Source organism: Bos grunniens, chromosome 2 (assembly GCF_055505025.1).
Source record: "Bos grunniens cultivar Pamir isolate PY7600 chromosome 2, Bosgru_T2T1.0, whole genome shotgun sequence".
NCBI classification, from domain to species: domain Eukaryota; kingdom Metazoa; phylum Chordata; class Mammalia; order Artiodactyla; family Bovidae; genus Bos; species Bos grunniens.
Genome location: NC_141166.1, coordinates 8,219,409 through 8,241,186, shown reverse-complemented (window position 1 = coordinate 8,241,186; position 21,778 = coordinate 8,219,409). Strand labels below are relative to the sequence as shown.

At 56.5% G+C, this 21,778-nt stretch overlaps 1 protein-coding gene across 4 annotated transcripts in view; it reads left to right on the top strand.

Annotated features, from left to right (window-relative positions):
- The first annotated feature begins 260 nt into the window (after window positions 1–260).
- Window positions 261–21,778, top strand: part of MYOM3 (myomesin 3) — a 52,655-nt gene continuing 31,137 nt past the window's right edge. For 2 of the 4 annotated variants that reach the window (XR_015150299.1, XM_086365142.1), the window contains exons 1-15: window positions 261–398; window positions 2,710–2,888; window positions 3,511–3,591; window positions 4,415–4,574; window positions 5,252–5,409; window positions 10,265–10,360; window positions 11,826–11,914; window positions 14,167–14,211; window positions 14,665–14,805; window positions 16,227–16,388; window positions 17,031–17,172; window positions 18,155–18,354; window positions 19,506–19,559; window positions 19,952–20,079; window positions 21,576–21,759. Coding sequence is in view for 3 of the 4 variants with exons in the window: in XM_086365142.1 (XP_086221268.1) it covers window positions 2,728–2,888; window positions 3,511–3,591; window positions 4,415–4,574; window positions 5,252–5,409; window positions 10,265–10,360; window positions 11,826–11,914; window positions 14,167–14,211; window positions 14,665–14,805; window positions 16,227–16,388; window positions 17,031–17,172; window positions 18,155–18,354; window positions 19,506–19,559; window positions 19,952–20,079; window positions 21,576–21,759 (1,801 nt within the window). In the remaining variant the exon portion in view is untranslated. Of the gene's footprint in view, window positions 446–2,709; window positions 2,889–3,510; window positions 3,592–4,414; window positions 4,575–5,251; window positions 5,410–10,264; window positions 10,361–11,825; window positions 11,915–14,166; window positions 14,212–14,664; window positions 14,806–15,202; window positions 15,654–16,226; window positions 16,389–17,030; window positions 17,173–18,154; window positions 18,355–19,505; window positions 19,560–19,951; window positions 20,080–21,575; window positions 21,760–21,778 lie in introns of those variants that run through there. The other 2 variants (XM_086365152.1, XM_086365164.1) reach the window with 2 other exon arrangements.

Sequence of the window (21,778 nt, the reverse complement as noted above, 5' to 3'; positions counted from 1 at the left end):
GCAGAACTCCCAGCAGCTGAGAAAGCTGTCCCTGATCCATTTTCCATACACCCAGGCCTGAGCTATGAGCTTCTTTCCACTGCAGCGGGGGCGAGGGTTGGGGAAGGGATGGAACCCAGGGGAGGAGCTGTCTGCGGGAGGTGGGTGGGGGGTGTGGGGACAGCTCCACCTGTCGCCGCGGCCCAGCAATGCCGGACCCAGGGAATGGCCCCTCCCCGTCACCCCCCCCCCACAGTTCTCATCCATTGTCATCACACTGCTATATTTAAGGCCCGTGCAAGCTCCAGGATCACATTCTTCTCCCGGTCCCTGCTGAGTCGGGGCAAGAAGAAACCAAGGACCCTCTCATCCTCTGGAATCGTCCCCCCAGAGCCACCTGAGTGGGCACAGCTTCTTCTGTGAGTCACCTCCAGAGATCAGGGGAGAGGAGAGAGACCTCCAGATAGTGAGACCCTCAGCTTTTCATTTGGAAGTGCGGTAGGGGTGTGGGGGGTTGCGGGGGAAGGATCCTGTGAGATCGGGAAAGAAGAGGCAGACTTGTGCTCAGCCATGGAAATGAGAAGGGATTGTAGAAAAGAAATCCCTGCCCCGCCTCACTGTTCTGTGTGGCCCTGGGTCTTCCGAGCTGAGCCTTCTGTGACATGAAAGCTACAACACCACCCCACCCCCCGCCCAGATCCCTTGGCGATGCCCTGGGAAGTGGAGGCTTTCCTGCAGGCATCAGGGATCAGCAGGGACCCGGGTGGGCTGGCAGGTCTGGCCAACCTAGAGCTGTCCTGGCGGAGCCCTGCTTGGCCCGGCCAGCGGGCAGGGGATGAGAGCAAGGCCGTGGGGCCCACATCGCAGGGCTGGGAGGGCGCTCATCCAGCCTGGACTCACTGGCACCAAACCCGGGCCAGCACTCCCGCCTCAGAAACTGGTGGGGAGTATTAAGAGCACGTCCCCGCCTGCCCAGACCCCTGGGTAGGCTGTGTCTCCACTCCTGCCCGCAGGACCCAGCTTTCTGCCGTCAGGGCTCAGAGTCTCTCTGGCTCATATGCTTCTCTTCCCAACCTGAGGAATTGGAGAGACCTCCTTGACCCTTCTCACTGGGAGACGCGGTCCGAGAGCTGGGGGGATGGTGGGGGGGCATTGCAGACAGGGCAGTGGCCAGACTGAGGCTTGGGAGGAAGGTGGAGAGAATAGAGTGGGTGGGGAAGGCTACAAGGCAGGACCCCTGGTGGCTTTGCACCCTCAGGGGAGGGCAGTGGGGGCCGAGGTCCCCTCCTGACCCGCCACGCATCGCTGACCCCTCCCCAGCAGACACACACCGCCTTCTGGAGAGAGAGGGCTGGAAAGCTGCAATCTGCTCACGACCTAATCCCAAGCCTCAGTCAGCGCTTTAAAAAGAACCGATGGCTCATCCCTAAAGCCAGGGGTCTGGTTGCGGGCGGCCCAGGAGGTCAAGGATGAGCGCCAGGCCCACCCCGCTGTGCCCGTCAGGAACAGAGCATCCGGGGAAAGCAGCCAGCAGCTGAGGCCAGGGAACGTTAACCCTCCGCTGCTGGGGCCAGGGCCGAGCCGGGGCCTCCCTCGCTGGCACCCAGCGGCTCTCTTCTGGGCTGAGGGGAGGAAGGCACAGAAAGAGCAGGCCAGGCATTGTCTGGGTGCAGACAGCCTCTTCCTCGAGGGTGTGGGGGTGCTGGATAGGAAGCCCGAGGGATGATGTCCTGTTGTGTTCAGCGAGGTCATTGCAGGAAGCCTCACGGGCAGTCCTTGATCCCAGCTAACACTCTGCAGTGCCCAGGCTCTCCTGGGGGTTCTTTTCTGGATGCCCAAATGGAGCAAACTTTAAGGAACCAGAAGAAATAAATTCCCATTAAGACTGACCCTTGGCAGCCTGAGCCCTCTGACACCCTAGAATAGGCCTTTCCGGGTCAAGGATCTCTGATGAGGCCAGCATGCCCACCTCCCACATCATGGACTTAGAGACATGGCCCTCCACAGGCGTGTTCAGGTCAGAACACAACACACACACACACACACACACGCACTCACTCTAGCTTGGCCAGCAGGCCCCGCAGGAGAGGCGGGGACAGGGCAGAGCCTAGAAGCAGGCAGGAGAGGGCTAAGGTGCAGCTCTCCCCTTCTGTCTCCTCCTTCGTGCCCAGGGTCTACATCAGGGCCAAACCCAGTAAGGACCTTTCCAGGTAAGAGGCCTATCCCAAATTCCCACCTGGAGGAGCATGGAAGCCAATTCCAGGGGTTCCACCAAGAAGCACCCTAGGGTTTCAGCATCAGAAGGTCCTCAGAGGCCCGGGGATATCATTGTACCCCAGATCCGGGAAAGAATGTACCGCAAAAACTCAGAACCAGCTAGCTTGGGGCCCCCACTCTCCTGACCACTTCTCCTTGCCCTGGACATCACAGTGCTCAGTCACTCACATGTGGGAAGCTGAGGCCAGAGAAGGGAAGGCCTTGCTCAGACCACGTGGAGGGGCAAGGACAGAGTGCAGCTGGAAGCCAGGGCCTGCTCCTCAATGGGGGGCAGCCCATAGGGTGGTGGGCGAGCCAGGCTCCCTGTTGCATCTTGAGATCGCCTGCCTGCCCACCATAGAGAGACACCCCCCACCCCTGCCACCAGCAGACCTCCGGAGAGATGCTGGTGGACCCCAGGGGGAAGGGGCAGGTGGACACCAGGTGGAGTAACTGTGCACTTCGGCTCTGCAGGTTGTCACTCTCGCAGCCATGACTCTGCCTCACAGCCCGGGAGGTGTGGGGGAGCCCCGGCCCCCCCAGGCCATGCAAGTGCACCGGCGGGAGCATCGTCGGGAGGAGGAGCAGAAGGAGGAGCGGCAGCACAGCCTGCAGATGGACTCCTCGATGAGGAAACGGACCTTCCGCAGCAGGTGGGGCATCAGGAACGCCCCCACCCAGCCACTGCCCTTCCCCCAGGACCCCCAGTTTGAGCAGGGAGGCACAGCCTGACTTCTGCATACTCCAGTCCAAGGCAGGAGGCACAGTCCTGCTCTCTGGAGTCTCCAGTCTGAGGGAGGAAGCACAACCTTGACCTCTGCATACTCCAGTCTGAGGGAGGGGCCACAGTCCTGCTCTCTGGAGCCTCCAGCCTAAAGGGGGTCACATCCTGACCTATTCATACTCCAATCTAAGCAGGGAGGCATAGGCTCACTCCTTGAACTCTGCATACTCTAGCCTGAGGGGGGAGGCACAGCCCCACTTTCTGAAGGCCTCCAGTCCAAGGAGGGAGGCCCAGCCCTGACCTTGGGAGATTCCTGTTGAAAGGGGAGGAATGACCCTTCTTTTTGGAGAACCCAGTCTGAGATGGGAAGCACAGCTCTGTTTTGCGGAGCTCCCAGTCTAAGAGAGGAGGCATGGCCCTGTTCTGAGACCACGGTTTGAGGAGGGCACCACAGTTGTGCCTGCTAGTACCTTGCGGTGGGTAGACGGAGCCCCCAGCCAGACCCCCAGCCAAATCTGCAGGAGCCATGATCTCTCTTTTCCCCGGGGCAGCGAGGAAGAGTACCAGTTCAGCGCTGCAGACTACGCCCTTGCGGCAGCCTTGGCTCTGACAGCCTCCTCAGAGACAACATGGTAAGTCGAGTGACCTTTCCAGAGAGCCCTGGGCTGGGAAGAGGTCATCTTGTCCAGTCCCCTGCCTCCCTGCTGGGCACCCACACTCGGCTTAAAAAAAAAGTGCCGAAATTACACACCTAGAGCGGGTGACTAGTCAGAGGTTAAAGCCCAGGGCTGACTGACGTCAAAGCCCACTGCACCACCCTCTGATGGGCCCACAGGCAGTAGTGAGGGACCGTCCCTAGGGGAGAGGACTGGGGTCCGCGCTTCACCACCCGGCTTCCATGGCGGGGAAGGCGTCTAGGGGTAGAGCTAGGAGAAGCAAGTAAACCAGCCCACATGTCGAACACAAGCTCTGAGATAGGATGGCCTCCAAGCCTGGGAGCGTCCTTAGGCCTATGTCCTGCTCCTAGCTGGCCCAGAGCAAGTCACTCAGCCTATAAAGCAAATCTCTACCCAGTCAAATGGGGAGACTAAGCCTGTCCGCTTGGTTGTAGTGAAAACAAGAGGAACCATGGCTTGTGAAAGACCCTTGTGAACTGTATCGATAATATTGTTAGTCATTCAGTTGTGTCCAATTCTTTGTGACCCCATGGACTGTAACCCGCCAGGCTCCTCTGTCCATGGGATTCTCCAAGCAAGAATATTGGAGTGGGTTGCCATGCCCTGCTCCACCTTCTAAAACCCAGACCCATTCAGGGGATGTTGGAGGCAAGAAAGGATTAAAGTTGCCCTGTCCTCAAGAAGCTTCAAGCGTGGCCGGCAAAGCCGGGCATAGGAGAGGCAGAGCCAGGGTGCGCCCCCAAGGGCTCTCCGCCTCTGACGGCCTCTGTCACCGCAGGGAGGCCCAGCTGAGGCGCCAGACCAGCACCGTGGAGCTGGAGGAGCGGGGGCAGAAGCGGGTGGGCTTCGGCAATGACTGGGAGAGGACAGAGATCGCCTTCCTACGGACCCAGTGGCTGCTGCGCCAGAGACGAGACCGGAAGGCGCTGAGACGGCGGGTGAGAGGGGTGGGCGGGGGCTTCCGGGGCCCTGGGACCTGCAGCCCTTCTCGTGCTGCCCGCCCCGACCCTACCCCCTTCTCCAGAAAAGCTGGGCCTCCCAGGGCCCCCACCTTCCAGCTGCATGACCTTGGGCAAAGCAATGACTCTAACCGAGCCTCAGTTTTCTCATCTGTAAAATGGACGTATGTGGTCCACTACTGAGCGTCGACATGGGAAGTAAATAAGAACACGCTTATAAAACCACTTTCCTAGAACACAGAAGACGCTCGGGAAATGTCAGGGATCTGAAGCCACCTCCGTACCCCATCCCTGGGCAGGACAGGAACAGCTGTAAATACTTACATGGTTGTTGTCACTGCCCATGTTTTTCACGTAGTGACCTAAGTAATCCTCCCTACAATCCCACAGGAGGGTGGGGCAATATGATTATCATCCCCATTTTACAGATGAGGAAACAGAGGCCTGGCCTGTGGTTGGTCTCATAGCCCGTAAGTGGCAGAGTTTGGCCTTGATTCCAGGTCAAGTCCCAAAGCCCCATGCCCTGCCCCCTGTGCCATGCTGCCTCTCAGCCACTGGCAAGGAGAGTCCAGCCTGGTGTCAGGGGAAAGGTAACAGCAAAGATGGCGGAGGTGGTGCCCCGGCTCCTGGGACTCACAGACCCTTCCTGCCTCCAGACAGAGGAGAAGGTCCGGGAGGCCAAGGAGCTGCGGGAGCTGTGTTCCGGCCGTGGGCCCTGGTTCTGGATCCCTCTGCGCTCTCACGCGCTCTGGGAGCACACCACGGTCCTGCTGACCTGTACCGTCCAGGGTTCACCTCCACCCCAGGTCACCTGGTAAGCCCCCGGGGCAAGAGACAAGGGGTCCTTGCCCTGCCTTCAGGCTCTGGGCCTCAGGGATCCCTTGAATGTGACTTCCTTACACCCAACAGCTCCCCTCCAGGGGGCCCAGTCCCTTCCCCAGAAGTTCCTGCTGCCTTAGAAAAGCCACAGACCCACAGCCCTGAGCTCTGCCCACCCCCAAACAGAGCAGCAGCTGCTGGGGAAGCTCAGGAGGGGTTATTCTTAGCTGCCTCCCAGCCAGCCTGGGGCTAGAGGTCTGGGCCACCCGGGGAGCCAGCACTTGTGAAAATATGATTCTGGTGGCATGAGAAGGCAGCTGCCCCGAGCTGAGCATCTCCAGGGTTGCAGGAAGATGGCGGAGACAGGCCCAGGGTCAGGGCAGGAGAGGAGGCAGGGAGGGTGGGGGCTCTCAGTGAGGAGAGCTTACTCTCTCCACGGCTTGCTCTCTCTGCTAATTCTGTGTGTGGTCTCAGCTATGGTTCAACCACTCTGATCCTGCCTCAGTTTCCTGATCTGTGAAAGGGGTTGAAGACCTCCTGTCCAGCTTGCCTGTGTTAAGGATTTAATACCACAACAATGTGGAAGCCCTCAGAACTTGAAAGCTGCTGGGAAAGCAGGAGGTCCCATTCCTGGGAATGTACTCATAAAAGAACCATGGAGTTGAGGCCTTGCTGGCATAGGGGAGCGGAGGCAGGAGTCTTCTGAAAGGACCTCGGGAGGTGGGCATGGCAGCATCTGGGGTCTCACTTCACCCAAGAGGGAAATGTGTCATTCACACAGCTGAGTTCAGTCTATCCTGAGCTCCCCAGGGTCTAAGGCCCATTGTCAGGTATGCTGGGAGACAAGGAAGAAATTTCAACAAATATTTACCAGGAACATAATCTGTCCCAGGCCCTGGCTTGGGCAGTGAGGCATAGAAATGACCCAGACACATCTCACCTCAAGGAACTCTCAACCCAGAAGAGAAATGTCAACGCAATGAAAAATATATCCAAAGGCGATATTTGAGGTAAAAGAGTGGAGGTGAAGAAGGACTGTAGCTGCCTCCACCTGGAGAATCCAGGAAGGCTTCTCAGACGAGGTGACATATAAGCCCGATCTCAAGGGTGAACAGACCAAGGTTTTGGTAGGAGAGAGAAGGTAAGCACACAAATAACTGAGGTCACAAAGGAAAAAGCAACATCTTACACTTGAACCTTCCTCACACTGACCCAGCACTTTTCCTCTCGTTTGAGCCTCTGGGCCATTCATGAGGTTAGGACTATATCCCCATTTCACAGGTGAGGATATCGAGGCTCAGAGAGATAGTGTGACTGGTCTAAGGTCACACAGCTAGTGCGAGCCCAGATTCAAATTCAGGTCTCTTGCCTCCCAGCCCAGATCTCTACTGGCCAAGAGAGTAGGAAAGTGATCATTACAGTTGTTTTTTGGTTTTGTTTTTCTTTAAAGCATCTATAATGCCTCTGAAGTGAGAGAAAGGGAAAGAACTTAGGCCAGGAGCAATCCAGAAAAATGTCCTGAGGGAAGTGTCATTGCTGGTCACTGCCAGATGGCATTCATTCAAATTCTGTGGGGACCAAGGCAGTCGGGAGGAAGACCTGAGCTAAGTGGCAGTCAGCCTGGCGGCCAAGCCCTGCCCTGCCCTGGCACCAAGGCCCACATCTAAGGCATTCCATGGGAGCCTCTTGGGAGGGAGGCTTGTTTCCACCCCTGCCAGCAAGGTTGCCACAACAAGGAGCTGAGCAAGTGGTGGAGGCCAAGGCCAGGCCCACCTCCAACCGGAGGGACTCAGGGGACCCTGGGGGCTCCAGGCTTTGGGGATCTGGTTTCCTATCATCAGGCACCTCTGGCAGGGCCAGCTCATCCTGGATTGGCCTCCAGAGCTTCACCCAGACCCTGGTAGAGACCCAGCCCAAGTCAGCAGGACGATCATGGCTCCACAGGCTTGTCAGGAGAGTCCATTCATTCAGCAATTATTGAGCACTTCCTGAATGCAGGGGCAACAAGAGGGCACATCAGACAAGGTCCAGGCTGGCTGTGTTTACTCTGCGGAAGTGGGTCCTGGCCACCGTTCATGAACATCAGAACCACTCTCCCAGGTCAAGCTGCCTGCAAAAGTAAAGCGGACACCAAAATATGGCAAATTCCCTGGCCATCCAGTAGTTAGGACTCAGTTCTCTTACTGCCAGGAGTGCAGGTGTGATCTCTGGTCAGGGAACTAAGATCCCACGAGCCACGCAGTCAAAAATTTTTTTCATTTTATAAAAGAGGTTGAGGGTGGCAGGAGGAAAAATACCCACCAGAATATGTAAGGGAAAATAAATTTAGATAAATAATAAAAAAAATCTCACTCTTTTATGTAGGCCTCGCTGAGCCAGGCTTTGGGTTGGGCGCCTGCCTCAGTTTTCTCGTTTAATGCTGTTTAATGATTGGCTGCCATTCAGCCTCATCCACACAGCCAAGCCTTCAAGGGCCTGAGGAACCAGCAGGAGACTGGCGCCCAGAGTGGGGCAAAAAGAGAGCTGAGGTCCTGGGCTGTCCAGGTCATGCCCAGAGCTGCAGCTGCTGCTTTTTCTGGGAAAGGCAGAGGCTGGCCCAGGCTGAGGTGTCTGGAATGTTCCTGACAGCTGGGGGATGGGGGGGCTGACCTTGGCCCCCCAGGCCTGGGAGAGGTGGAAAGATTGGACATCCAGATTAGGCACCACCCTCCCCACAGAAGATTTAACTGGGCTCCTTTCAGAAGAGGGCACGGCCTGACGGCCATAAGGTGGAGTGTGAGCACAGCACTGTTTGGTTGCCGTGGAGACAAACAGGGCATGGGGGGTGGGCGGATCCAAGGAAGGTGATATACTGAGGCTGGGGCGCCCTCTTTTGGCCAAGGCCTCCTCTTTGACCTCAACCACCACTGAGGCTGGGCTTCCCTGGTGGCTCAGCTGGTAAAGAATCCGCCTGCAATGCAGGAAACACCAGTTCGATTCCTGGGTTGGGAAGATGCCCTGGAGAAGGAATAGGCTACCCACCCCAGCATTCTTGGGCTTCCCTGGTTGCTCAGATGGTAAAGAATCCTCCTGCAATGCAGGAGACTTGGGTTCAATCCCTGGGTTGGGAAGATTCCCCTGGAGGAGGGCATGGCAATCTACTTCAGTATTCTTGCTTGGAGAATATCATGGACAGAGCCCAGCGGGCTCCACCCCATAGGGTCGCCAAGTGTCAGACATGACTGAAGCGACTGACCATGCTCACACACACACCTCTGGGGCTGACTCTTCACATAAAGGGTTCATGGACACAGAGGCCCAGAGACGGGGAGTGATTGGCCCTAAGTCACACAGCAAACAGTGTCAGGAACCCAGGCCTCCTAACTTTCACAGACATTCACTCATCAGATCTCCAGAACATACCCCAGTGGGCTGTGGGCAGACGCAAGGACGCCTGGCTGTCCAGGGCTTGCAGCAGAGGGAACAAAACTTCACAGAAAACAAAAGGAAGTATCCAGGGTACAGTGGGGTGGGGCCATGGTTGGGAGTCACCTGGCAAGTTTCCAAATAACTGATGCCCAGATTCTACACCCAGAAATTCTGATTTCATGGATCCAGGCTAAAGCCTGGGCATGGAGTTTTTTTAATGACTTAAAGAAGATAGATATTTTTCCCCCTTTCATGTAAATGTCTGATGTAGACAGGGAGGGGCTGCAATGGCAACTCCACCCCTCAGCTTAGGGACTCAGGCCTGTTCCCATGCACTGCTGGAGACCTCGGGTCTTCCTGGTTCAAGATGGCAGCCGTATTTATGGCCGTATTCTTGCCTCAAGATTGGAAGGAAAGATGATGTGAAAACGGGCAGAGTGTTGTCAGAAGCAGCCACGTGACACTTGGACTTATTTCTGTTGACAAGACTTAGTTTAGTCACGTGGTCACACCTAGCAGAAGCAGAGACTAGGAGACATGTTAGATCTACTTTAGAATAAGAGGAGAATGGCTGGTGGAGAACAACGAGAAGTTTATGTTTTAATATTTATTTAATTTATGTTTGGCCGCACTGGGTCTTAGTTGCAGCTTTTCTCTAGTTGCAGTGTAAGGGCCTCGCTGTCCTGCGGCATGAGGGATCTTAGTTCCCAACCAGGGATCAAACCCACATCCCCTGCACTGGAAGGTGGATTCTTAACCACTGGCCCACCAGGGAAGTCCCTGCAATGAGCAGATTCTGATGCAAATTCTCAAAGGCTTCCATTCAGACTCTGAGCATGGAGATTTTTAAATGAGATGGTTGGATGGCATCACCAACTCAATGGACATGAGTTTGGGTAAACTCCAGGAGTTGGTGATGGACAGGGAGGCCTGGCGTGCTGCAGTCCATGGGGCCGCAAAGAGTCGGACATGACTAAGTGACTGAACTGAACTGAACTGGTGATTTTAACAAGAACTGAGATTAAGAACTGTTGTCCTGAGGGTTGACCAAAAGGAAGGGATGGAGAACTTTCCTTGGTACCCCTTCAGAGAGGAAGGAAAAGCTGGAGCCTGGTCCTTGGGGGCACCCCTGGTAAGGGAAGGGGCAGATACCCCTAATTATGGCTCCCTCTTCTCTGCCCTCCAGAAGGGAATAAACACTTGAGCATCCATAGCCTTCAAACTTTACATATCTTATCCCATTTAATCATCACAACAACACTGCAAGATTAGTGCAGTTATTATTCCCATTTCACAGATGAGAAAACTGAGGTTTGGAGCTGCCCTGAGTCACACAGATGAATAAGCAGCACAAAACTGAGGTTGGAATCCAGGTCTAAGAGGCTCAGGATCCTTCCTGCTCAGAACCACGTTGCCTCCCACACTCCACTGTGTCTCCGCAGGTACAAAAATGACGTGAGAATTGACCCCCGCCTCTTTCCTGCCGGCAAGTATCGAATCACCAACAACTATGGACTGCTGACACTGGAGATCAGGAGGTGAGACCACGAGCCCCAGAGAGGCGCACGGTCCCAAGCCCCGGCGCTACCAAGGCCGGAGCAGGTCCAACCCCTCCTCAGAGCTAGGAACCACGTCAGCCTCAAAATAGTAAATGTGGGATGGACCCTCCTTTAATTCCTATAAAGTCAGATCAAATAGGTCTGAAGTGGGGCCCAGGAATTGGTATTTAACAGACACCCCCATGTGATTCCAATGTCTTAGAATACACAGTGAGAAATCTGGACTTGGCTAGCAGCTAGGCATGTGGGGAGAGTTCCTTGCTGGGGGCGAGAACACACACACATACACACACCCGTGCGTGCAAGGGGAAGCAGAAGAGAGAGTTAGGTAGGCCTTTCAGGAGGCAGTGAGTCTTAAGCACTGTGTTTAAGGAAGAGGCAGCGTGCTTGGAGAAAATGAGCACAATATTCCCCAAAGTACGCACTGTTCATATGAACTGCCAGGCGCTGAGCTCCTGCAGGTGCCAAGCCCTGTGCTCGCTGCTTTCCGAACATAGTTGTCAAAGCCCACCCTCATTCTCTCAAGGAAGCATTGTTGCATCCATGTAACAGATGAGAAAACTGAGGCTCTGAAAGATTAAGGCTCTTGCACAACTTGTACAGGGCAGGGCCTGGGGTTGAGTCAACTCTTTTCACCTGGGTTCTTTCCAATACACCAAACCCTCCACCTCAACCCACTGGGGCTCTGGGAGACACGAATATAAACAGGAGGCTCCAGAAGCCAAGTGGGGCTGCGTGGACATAAATACCAGACCCTCCAAGGCTCCACAGGGAGGTGCCCCATGGACCGCACCGTCGGGGACAGCACGCAGGGCCGGGGCAGCCTTGGGGAGCAGGTGGAACTGACCCGCAAGTAGGGGAGAAGAGGGGGCCCCAAGGGGCCTCTCTGCTTGCCGATGGGGCCAGATACGCCCTGCTGCCACGGTGGCCCTTGGATGGAGCCAGCCCCAGGCTCCACAAGGAACAGGGTTGGTCTGGCTGGTGGTGAGCCCCAGGCCTGGGCTTGAGAACACCTGGGCAACTGGCCCAGGTCTGGCACAGGCTGGCGGTGTGCCCGGGCATCTCCTGCTCCAGAGTTCTGCCCAGGAGGTGTTGACAGAGCAGGGAGGCCGTGCCTGAGAGCAGGCTTGTCCCCTTGAAGTGGGGTTGAATTCCAGTTGTTCTGTGACTCTGGACCAGTCACTTAGCTCAAATGATATCCTAACAATTGTATTTTCAAAGCACTTTCACCTTAAGCTGCGGTGTTGTTTTCCCCGTTTTTCAAAGGAGGGCCTGGAGGTGTAGAGAGGGACGGGGGCAGCCCAAAGTCACCCAGCTTCTCAGGGGCAGGCCCTGACCTAGAGCCTCCCATAACCACCCCCTTCCCCACTCACCCTGCTCTCGGGACTTGAGTTTTCCGTGGAGCCCAGTAGCCTCGGGGAAACATCTCCCTCCTCCTTTTCAGATGTACCATTGAGGACGCAGCCACCTACACAGTGAAGGTCAAGAACGCCTACGGCCAGGCCTCCTCCTTTGCCAAAGTCCTTGTCCGCAGTGAGTCCTCCCGTGCCCAACAGGCCAGGCAGCCCACAGCAAACCCTGGACAGGCAGATGAGGACGCGGGTGTGCGCCAGACACGGGGCGCGGCAGGGGTATTTGTCCTGGGATTGAGTAATCAGAGCAGCCACTGGGACTCCTGCTTCCCCAAGGCCTTCAAAGCAAGTGAGATTCTCCACCCTCAGGCTATACAACCTGTATCCCAATTCAGTGCCTGTTCGAGAGCAGGCTTGTCCCACCAGGTTGGGCTTGGGTCCAGATCCCAGGACCTCTGGGAAGGCGGCCTGGTCCCCAGCAGGGGCAAAGGCCGAGTCCTACCACCTCCCCTGCTGACTCTCACTGCCCTTTTTAGCTTCTGGTGCGTATTTCCCATTTAGCTCAGGCTCCTCTTGGGCATTGATCAGAGCCCAAAACAGAAGAGACCCTTGAGTCCACCAGACCCTAGACCACAAGCTTCCTCTGATGCTGATGGGCCGTGTGAGCCTGGGTGCCACCTCGCTTCCCTGACCTCCCCACCTGCAACGGGGAGCCCTCCTGCCACCTCAGATGCTCCCGTGGGTTAAATGAGATGGTTTAGGTAGAGCTTGGCTGCAGCAAGCTCTTGGGGAAAGATAATCCTCCTCCCCACCCTATCAGCCCATGGCCCAGGCAGTCTAGCCAAGAAGGCCACAGCTTTGAGCCTAAGTTCAGTTCAGTTCAGTCGCTCAGTCGTGTCCGACTCTTTGTGATCCCATGGACTGCAGCACTCCAGGCCTCCCCGTCCAACTCCCGGAGTTTATTCAAACCCATGTCCGTTGAGTCGGCGATGCCATCCAACCATCTCATCCTCTGTCGTCCCCTTCTCCTCCCGCCCTCAGTCTTTCCCAGCATCAGGGTCTTTTCAAATGAGTCAGCTCTTCACATCAGGTGGCCAAAGTATTGGAGTTTCAGCTTCAACATCAGTCCTTTCAATGAATATTCAGGACTGATTTCCTTTAGGATGGACTGGTTAGCCCAAGGCCTTGCCCTAAGGACCCAGAAAGAGAAACTTCATGTATGCAAATTCAAACACACACTCACTCACACACACACACACACACTCACACACATACTGGGTGGCAGGCAGGCTGGAGTCCAGCCCCACCCCCCCAGCTCTCATCATTCCTTGTTAAACTGTCCTTCACAGCCTTTCCACCCCTCTTCCCTATTCCCCAAATAGCTCTTGAGAGGCAGTTGTCCCCGCTGCTGGGCCAGGCTCTCTGGGTGGAATCTGAGCCGTCCAAAGTCGAGTGCAAGGTCAGGCATCAGGCCCTCCAACCCTGCCTCCCTCTGTCCGCCTCTCCTTTCCATCACCTCCTCTGAATCCCCATCCCTCCCTCCATCAGAGCCTTCCCAGGGACCAGTGTCATGCAGTGGTTTCAGGCTCTTGGGGTGCTCGCTGGGTGATCATGCCTGTTTCCCCATCTGTATTAGAGGATAATGATGTCACCTACAGACAAGGCTGCTGTGAGGATTAAATGCCTTAAAAAGCAGCACGTGGTGCGTGCTATGTGAACAAAAACTGTTCTCACTGTCCCCTGGTGATCTGTGTCCACACCACCTTGGACTTCACCCTGAAGCCACCAGGAGTTTTTCCTAGTGCTGCCCTGAACCTACCAGAAATCCCAGTCTGACCATGCTCCACCTCTAGGACTCTGTGACCCTAGTAGTGGGTGGGTTTTGTCCATGGCGATTTTCCAGGCAAGAATACTGGAGTGGGTTGCCATGCCCTCCTCCAGGGGATCTCCCCAACCCAAGGATCAAACCCAGGTCTCCCACATTGCAGGTGGATTCTTTACCATCTGAGCCACCAGCGAAGCCCAAGAACACTGGAGTCAGTAGCCTATCCCTTTTCCGGGGGATTTTCCTGACCCAGGAATCGAACCTGGGGTCTCCTGCAATGCAGGCAGCTCTTTACCAGCTTTACCAGCTGAGCTACCAGGGAAGCTCTTGGGAAGGAAAACACCATTTATTGAGCACCAACTATATGCCAGGGTCCTGCTAAGGGCTTTGTTCATGTGAACTCAGGTATTCAGAACCCACCTCCACCCCCAACAGGTAGGACTCAGGAAGGAACCAAGGCACAGATAGGCCAGGGAACGTTCTCCGAGCCTTAAAGGGAGGCCCTGCTAGACCAGGAGTTGAACGCACACCCAGAGGCCATGCCCCCAAAACCCAGTAGGAGTGAGGGTGCTGAGCCTTCTCTAACTCCCATTTGCTCTGGGTTTCAGCTTACCTGGGGAAGGATGCTGGCTTCGATTCGGAGATGTTTAAAAGTAAGGAGGCTGGGGAGGGACGGGCTTTCAGGGAGGAGGTATCTGGGGTCCCTTTAGAATATAACTGTCCATTCCCCACAAAGGGATGTCCACGTGGGGATTGCCTATAAACTGTTAATACTTGTGGACTGGCTTCTGGGGGCCCCTAGGCACCTCAGAGCTGCCCCTGGCCACTGGGCTGTCCAGTGGCCAAAGCTGAATGAGAAAAAGGCAAAGCCAAGCAGACAAATGGATATTTACCATTTCAGTTCACGTAGTACCACCTAAAGACATCTCTTCCCCACCCGCAGCCCCCAGCATCAGGCTCTTCTCGTTAAGACCACCTGGAGAACTGTGAATCTTGACCCAAAGGAGTGGGGACACCCCAGAAGGTCCTCCTCACTCCCATCTAAGCCCCAGGCTAAGCTGACACAGCCTCAGAAAACTTCTGTCCTAAATTTCTGTTACCACCAGGACTGATGTTTGGCCCCAGCGTGGACTTCACATCAGTGCTGAAGCCGGTCTTCGCCCGTGAGAAGGAAACCTTCTCCCTGAAGTGCCTATTTTCAGAAGATGTGTTGGACGCCGAGCAGAACATCCAGTGGTTCCGAGATGGTGAGGAACCCCGGTCCCAGCCCCCAGCCTGCAGAGGCAGAGATAGACCCCTGGTGGAGAGAGGAACTCAGCTATGCCTCTCCCCTAACCCGTACAAGCCGAGTGATGAGCGTGGACGAGGCAGAGGGAAGCTGAACAAGCCAGGTGGGCTCAGATCAAATCACCCTGCCAAGGGTCACTGAGTACTCACAGTGCCAAGCCTGCACTGGGTGCCAGGCCAGGGGGAGGCACAGACACGCCGTTAAGTCAGGGGGCCCTCCATCCGAGAGAGGGCAGGAAGCCAAAACACAACTGCAGCCTCTGCCCCTCTAGAGCCTCTGGTTGAGAGCCCTTTATGCACACGTGATCGCCATCAGCACCCTCGGGTGAGGACGTGTGAAGCAACAGGAACAGAGGCAAGCACAGGAGGCAGGTCAGCCTACGGAGGGTCAGGGCACTTGCCTCGGGCTTTTCAGAGTCAGTTTGTGGGTGCAGGCAAGAACTGCTACTCGTGAGCTGGAAGACCTCTGGGGGATCACAGGCCAGGGCTGGGGAAGGCCCAGTCAGCTCAGGCAGGAAGAGACGGACCAGCCAGGGAGGAGGCAGACGGCTGGACCTCCTGCCCTATTCATGACCAAGCCAGCAGCCGAAGGGCCAGGAGTGCAGCACCCTCAGCAGCTTGAGCCTAGGGAGGTGCCCCCTGGGGGGCTGGGGGCAGAGGAGTAGAGAAGCCACGAGCCCTGAGAAACAGCTGTGATAACAGGCCGAGATGTCCCCCAGACCCGTAGATCCTTGGGAACAGAGGTGCTGACAGGCAGGAGGGGCCTTTGCAGGGACAAGGAGCAGCATGGTGCACAGCAGGACCTCGGGTGAGGCCTGGAGCCCCTGGCCCCTTCCCTGAGTCCCCAGCCCTCTCCCTAAGGTCCCAGCTGCCAACCTCCCACCCTCCTCCCCGACCCTGACCCTCCTCACCAACACCCCAACCCTCTCAGTAAGTCCTCTCCCCCTTTCCTGAGTCCCCATCCCCTGAACAAGCCCCCTCCCTTCCTTGAGCTCACAACCCCCACCCACCAAGCCCTATCTCCTTCCTTGAGCCCCCAGCCTCCCAAAGAGCCTCTGCCTCTCACACCAGGTCCCCACTGCTCTTGTTTCCACTTTCTCAGAGAACCTCCAACTCCTCACCGAGCCAGCAGCCCCCGGCCCCTTCCCCAGGTGCTCCCCACCCCCCACCCCCACCCCCACCAAGCCTGCTACAGAGGAGAGTTCAGAGACCACCTTGGCAGAGTCCTGAAGGTCACTACTCCCTTCCCCAACTCCCCAGCAGAGCCTCAGGCTCTAGCCTGGCCAACCGAATCTCTGCCTGTGAACCCCGAAGCACCTATGGGTTCCCGGCTGAGCTCCAGATCCCCCAGGAGCTCACCCTGGAACCCCTCTCCCCACAGGGAGGCTGCTGAGGTCCTCCGGCCGCCGGCAGATCCTCTACGCTGACCGCCAGGCAGTCCTGAAGGTGGCCTGCGCCTACAAGGAGGATGAAGGCCTCTACACAGTCCAGGTGCCTTCGCCCTTTGGGCTCCGGGAGCAGAGCGCCTACGTGTTTGTGAGAGGTAAGGGGTGGCTGGAGGAGGGCGCCCAGCCAGAGCCCAGGGACCAGGACTCTGCCTTGACCGACTTGCCGTGGGACACGTGGGCGAGCCCCCAGCTCCTTGGGGCCTCGGTGTCCCAGCTATATAGTGAATGCGGGTGTTGAGGCAGAGTCTTTCTAAGACTGCCCATGACCCTCCAAAGGGACCCAGCCTGAGATTCTCAGGCTTGGAGCTAGCTGGAGAGGAGGGCTGAGCGTGGGCTGGCATCCTTCTAGTCCTGCTTGATTTCTGCTTCCGGGTTTTGCCGCCTCACTGGCTGGATGACCTTGGGCGATTGGCTTTTCCTCTAGGAGATTCAGTATTCCCACCTGCAAAACAGAGAGTTGCTCTGGGACTCAAAGATGAATTGTGCCAATTGCTCAGGCAGATGGTGTAGAATGGGCCCCTAATAAACTGGACTCCCACCCACCCACCCCTAGATGCTGCTGTTTAAAAGAACAGGCTGTCATTCAGGTCTTGGTCTTCAAGATCAACTGCACCCCTGGGGGGTTCGTGAGAAGAAGGTGCTGGGTGGGAATGGGAGGGGGTTGGTTGCCGAGTGGACATTGACTAGAAGAGCCGCCCCTACTCTCTTCCCACGCCCCTCACCATCCCGGGTTTCAGATGCTGCGGCTGAGAAGCCAGGGGTCCCCGGCTCCCCCTTGAACGTTCGATGCCTGAATGTGAACAGAGACTGCCTCATCCTGACCTGGACCCCGCCCAGCGACACCCGGGGCAACCCCATCACTGGCTACTCCATAGAGCTGTGAGTGGGTCTCTTGAGTGGCAGAGCCCGCGGGGGGAGATGGTTCTGTGAGAACAAGGGCGGGGCCACAGGAAACAGGGACCGCATGCCTCTCCTGGGGACAGGGCAGGAGGTAGGTGTGTTATTTAGGGGCAACAGAAGGGTGTCCACCTCTGGAGGCAGCCGCTGCCCCTGGGCCCTTTACGGCACAAGCTGACCCTGGCAGGGGCAAACATCAGTGCTTGAAGCCTGAGCACACGAGGCTTCGGTGGCTACTCGCCTCCCTGAGTGACAGAGACCCAGGAGCACTGAGCCTGGAGGGAGGGGCTTTCCAGGAAGGGGAGGGCCTGGACGCGCCGCCTCCTCCACCCGCCAGCTCCGAGGCCCTAGCTGGAGGTAAGGCCTAATCCAACCACTTGAATGCTTACAACAATCCCTATCTGAGGGGGTAGGGGATGCTCTCGTGCTCCATTCTACAGATGAGGAAACTGAGGTACACTGCCCCATCCAGCCAGTGCGAGGAATGGCGGTACCCAGAGGGTGTAGAGATCCCAGACTCTGAGGGTCACCCTAGAACACACACCAACAGGGGAGTGGACAGTCCTCTGGGGAAATACTAAGTCACCCACTCATGAGCCATGTGACTTGGGCAAGTCATCTCACTCTTTAAACTCAGATCCCATTGGTAGAGTGAAAGTAATCACACCTAACCTCAAGGACCTTCAGGATTAAACAAGATGATGGATGTGATGGGCACAGCACAGCTCCAGCCCACAGGAGAGTTCCATGAAAGGCACTAGCTCTTTCGATTAGCATCCTGGTTGGTGAGAAGGCCTCCTGCGGACCCAAGGCTGGAGCCAGGCTTTTAAATGGAGAGCAGGTGTTTCCCTGGCCGAGACGAGCTGGGCGGACAGCCCAGGGTAGGGGAATGTCCTGGTAGAGGCTCAGACTGGGAGGGTGTGAGTCACGGGCAGGGGCTGAAGCCGGGGCTTCTCTCCCACAGGTGCCAGGGAGAGTCCGAGGAATGGGTGCCATGCCACCAGGCTCCCGGCGGGACCTGTCGGTGCCCAATCCAAGGCCTCATCGAAGGCCAGAGCTACCGGTTCCGGGTGAGAGCTATCAACAGAGCGGGCAGCAGCGTCCCCTCCAAGGCTTCTGAGCCGGTTGTCATGGGCGACCGCGACGAAGCTCAGAGGAAGACAGGTGGGCACAGAGGCCCTGAAGGACATGCTAGAGCATCTGTCAGGGCACACCCAGGACTGCCTCACACAGGAGACAGGCGAACGGCCCCCATTCTCAGCCCTGGTCCAGGAGACGAGACGCAGCCCAGCCCTCAGGAACCCCCAGTCTGATGGAGGAGACACAGCCTCAGTTCAGTTCAGTTCAGTCGCTCAGTCGTGTCCGACTCTGCGACCCCATGGACCGCAGCCCACCAGTCTTCCCTGTCCATCACCAACTCCCGGAGTTTACCCAGACTCATGTCCATTGAGTCAGTGATGCCATCCAACCATCGCATCCTCTGTCGTCCCCTTCTCCTCCTGCCCCCAATCCCTCCCAGAATCAGGGTCTTTTCTAAGCAGTAAATTCTCCACATCAGGTGGCCAAAGTATTGGAGCTTCAGCTTCAACATCTGTCCTTCCAACGAACACCCAGGACAGATCTCCTTTAGGATGGACTGATTGGATCTCCTTGCAGTCCAAGGGACTCTCAAGAGTCTTTTCCAACACCACAGTTCAAAAGCATCAATTCTTCAGCGCTCAGCTTTCTTTATAGTCCAACTCTCACATCCAAACATGACTACTGGAAAAACCATAGCTTTGACACAGCCTCAGGAACCCCTAGTCTGATGGAGGAGACTCGGTGCTGTCCTTAGCAGCCCCTAGCCTGAGGGGGAGGTAGAGCTTGTCTGATGAAAGAAACACAAATCTTAGCACCAGATGCTAATCTGTGGTGAAACCACAGCACCTTCTTCAGATGCCCTTAACCTGCAGGAGGGAAACTGCCCTGACTCAGAAGCTCCCAGCCTGGAGGGTGGAGGCGGGGAGGCAGACAGTGGGGGACACAGCCCTCTCAGCCCCGAGGAGTCACCCTGACATGGGTGTGCTGTGCCCTTGGAATCCGACCCATTGCTCCTCCTTTCTGTGCCCCTTTGCCCCCAGCGGGCAGAGCACCTCTGGGGTCTGAGAATGCCACCTGCCTGAGGACACACAGAAAGGGGCCGAGAGGTCAGGACCAGGTGAAGGGGGAGGAATTTGCCCCCAGGGCGGGGCAGGCCCTGCCCTGTCCCTTCCTGACCCAGCCACACACCCTGCAGCCCTTAGTTCTCCACTAATGGGTTCCATTCTCCACCCTAGAGATTCCCTTTGATATGGGAAAAACCATCACGGTCAGCACAGATGACTTTGACGGTATGTGTGAACCCCCTGATACTTGGCCTTAAGACTCCAGCACCGCCCCACTTGTGGTCTGGAAGCTGGGACACAAACTGACCCGAGGCAGAAGTTGTCTGCGGGCATGGGTGGGGTGGTGAGCATGGGCAGAGATCCGGGTGGGGGGCCAGGCTCTCGGGTGGGTGACTGCGCCCCTCCTGGGGGAAGCAGACATTGGGGAAAGTCTCCAGCAGGACGTGGGGAGACCTGGGCTCTGGTTCCAGCCCTGCCCTGCCCAGCCTTGCTGGGTGACTGAAGCAAGTTCCTGCCTCTTTTCTGGGCCCTGGCCCTGTCCTCTATGAAGTGGGGGGCTGAGAGCTGGGGTCTCTAAGGGCCCACACATCTCAGACCCTGGGCGACTCTGGTTCCAGACTTTGTGACCATCCCCTCACCTCCGACTAACGTCCATGGCAGCGAGATCCGTGAGGCCTACGTGGTTCTGGCCTGGGAGGAGCCGAGACCCCGGGGCAAAGCCCCGCTGACATACTTCCTGGAGAAGGTATGGAGACCCCTAGGGCCCCACCCCCAGGCCAGCCGGAGAAATAGAAACACTGTGGGACCCGGATGTGAGGGGGAGTGGAGGTCCAGGGAGGCGCTGAGAGACCCCAGAGGCATCCCCTGGGGAACCCTGATGAGAATTTCCTGTCTGAAAGTCCTGAACATAGCCCTACACAGAGGCAGGGGGGTGGATTAAATGACCTTTTGAGGTTATCTCCAGCTCTGGAAGGGATTTGAAGTGTTGAGGCGAAGGGGCTACTGACATTTAGATGGAGGAACCGGAGAGGTCTCCCTGAGAAGGTGAGTTTTGAGTAAAAGCCTAAAGGAAATGATGCTTCCCTCAAAGCTCAGTCAGTAATGAATCTATCTGCAATGCAGGAGACCCCGGTTCAATGCCTGAGTCAGGAAGATCCCCTGGAGAAGGAAATGGCAACCCACTCCAGTATTGTTGCCTGGAGAATCCCATGGGCAGAGGAGCCTGGCAGGCTACAGTCGATGGGATTGCAAGAGTCGGACACGACTGAGCGGCTAAGCACAGCACTAAAGGAAGTGAGGGGCCAGCCAGAGATCTCTGGGGGAAGAACATCCCAGGAAAAAAGACCAGCAAGTGCAAAGACCCAGAGGCAGGGGTGGAGCCTGGCACCATTGAGGAGCAGCAGGGGGCCACAGAGCCTGGTGGGCCGACAAAGTGGGACGTGGAACGTGACCAGGCAGATGGCAGGAGTCAGACCACGAAGCAGCTTTTACTCCGGGGAGACTCAGGGCTTGGGAGGGTTCTGAGCAGACACAGATGGGATTTGACTTGTGCTGTAAAAGGATTTCTCTGCCTGTCATTTGGAGAAAAGATTGAAGGGAGTTAAAGTTAGAAACATGCAGACCAGATCAGAGGCTACTGAGATAACTCAGATGGTGAGAGATGACAGTGGCTCTGGATCAAGGTTCTGGAAGGAAGCATGAGAGAGGTTAACCATGGTTAGATTCTGGATAAATTTTCAAGGTAGAGCCAGCCAGCTGGATTTGGGATTTGGGGGTATTTTTTGGTTGGATGTTTTGTTTTATTTTTTGGCCGCACTGTGCAGCTTGTAGGATCTTAGTGCCCCAATCAGGGATCAAACCTGGGTCCTGGCAGTGAAAGCCCCAAGCCTAACCACTGGACCGCCAGGGAATTCCCCCAACTGAATTCACTGATGGAGCGTATTTGAGGGTGAGAAATGAGAGAAAGAATCCAAGAAGGCTTCCTGGACTCTGACCTGAGCAGCTGGAAGGATGGGTGCCTTTGACTAGATGTGGGCAGCACTGGCGTGGAGGCAAGTTCAGGGTCAGCTCCACGGAATGTGAGATGCTCAACGGGCATCCAGGTAGAGACATCACAGAGGCAGGTGAATCCAAAGCTCAGATATTGAGGGGCATCCTGGGGTGGGGAGAGAGGTTAATGAGAGCACGTGTGGGAAGTGCCCTCCCACTTAACCAACACCAAGTTTCTCTCCTTTGTCTCAGTCGGTCATAGGTAGTGGCACCTGGGAGGCCATCAACTCGGAAGCTCCTGTGAAATCCCCAAGATTCGCCCTCTTGGATCTGGAGAAAGGGAAGTCATACGTCTTCAGAGTGCGGGCGATAAACCAGTACGGCATGAGCGATCCCTCGGAGCCCAGCGAGCCCATCACCTTGAGGGGGAAGCCAGGTACCTGGGATGCAGGAGA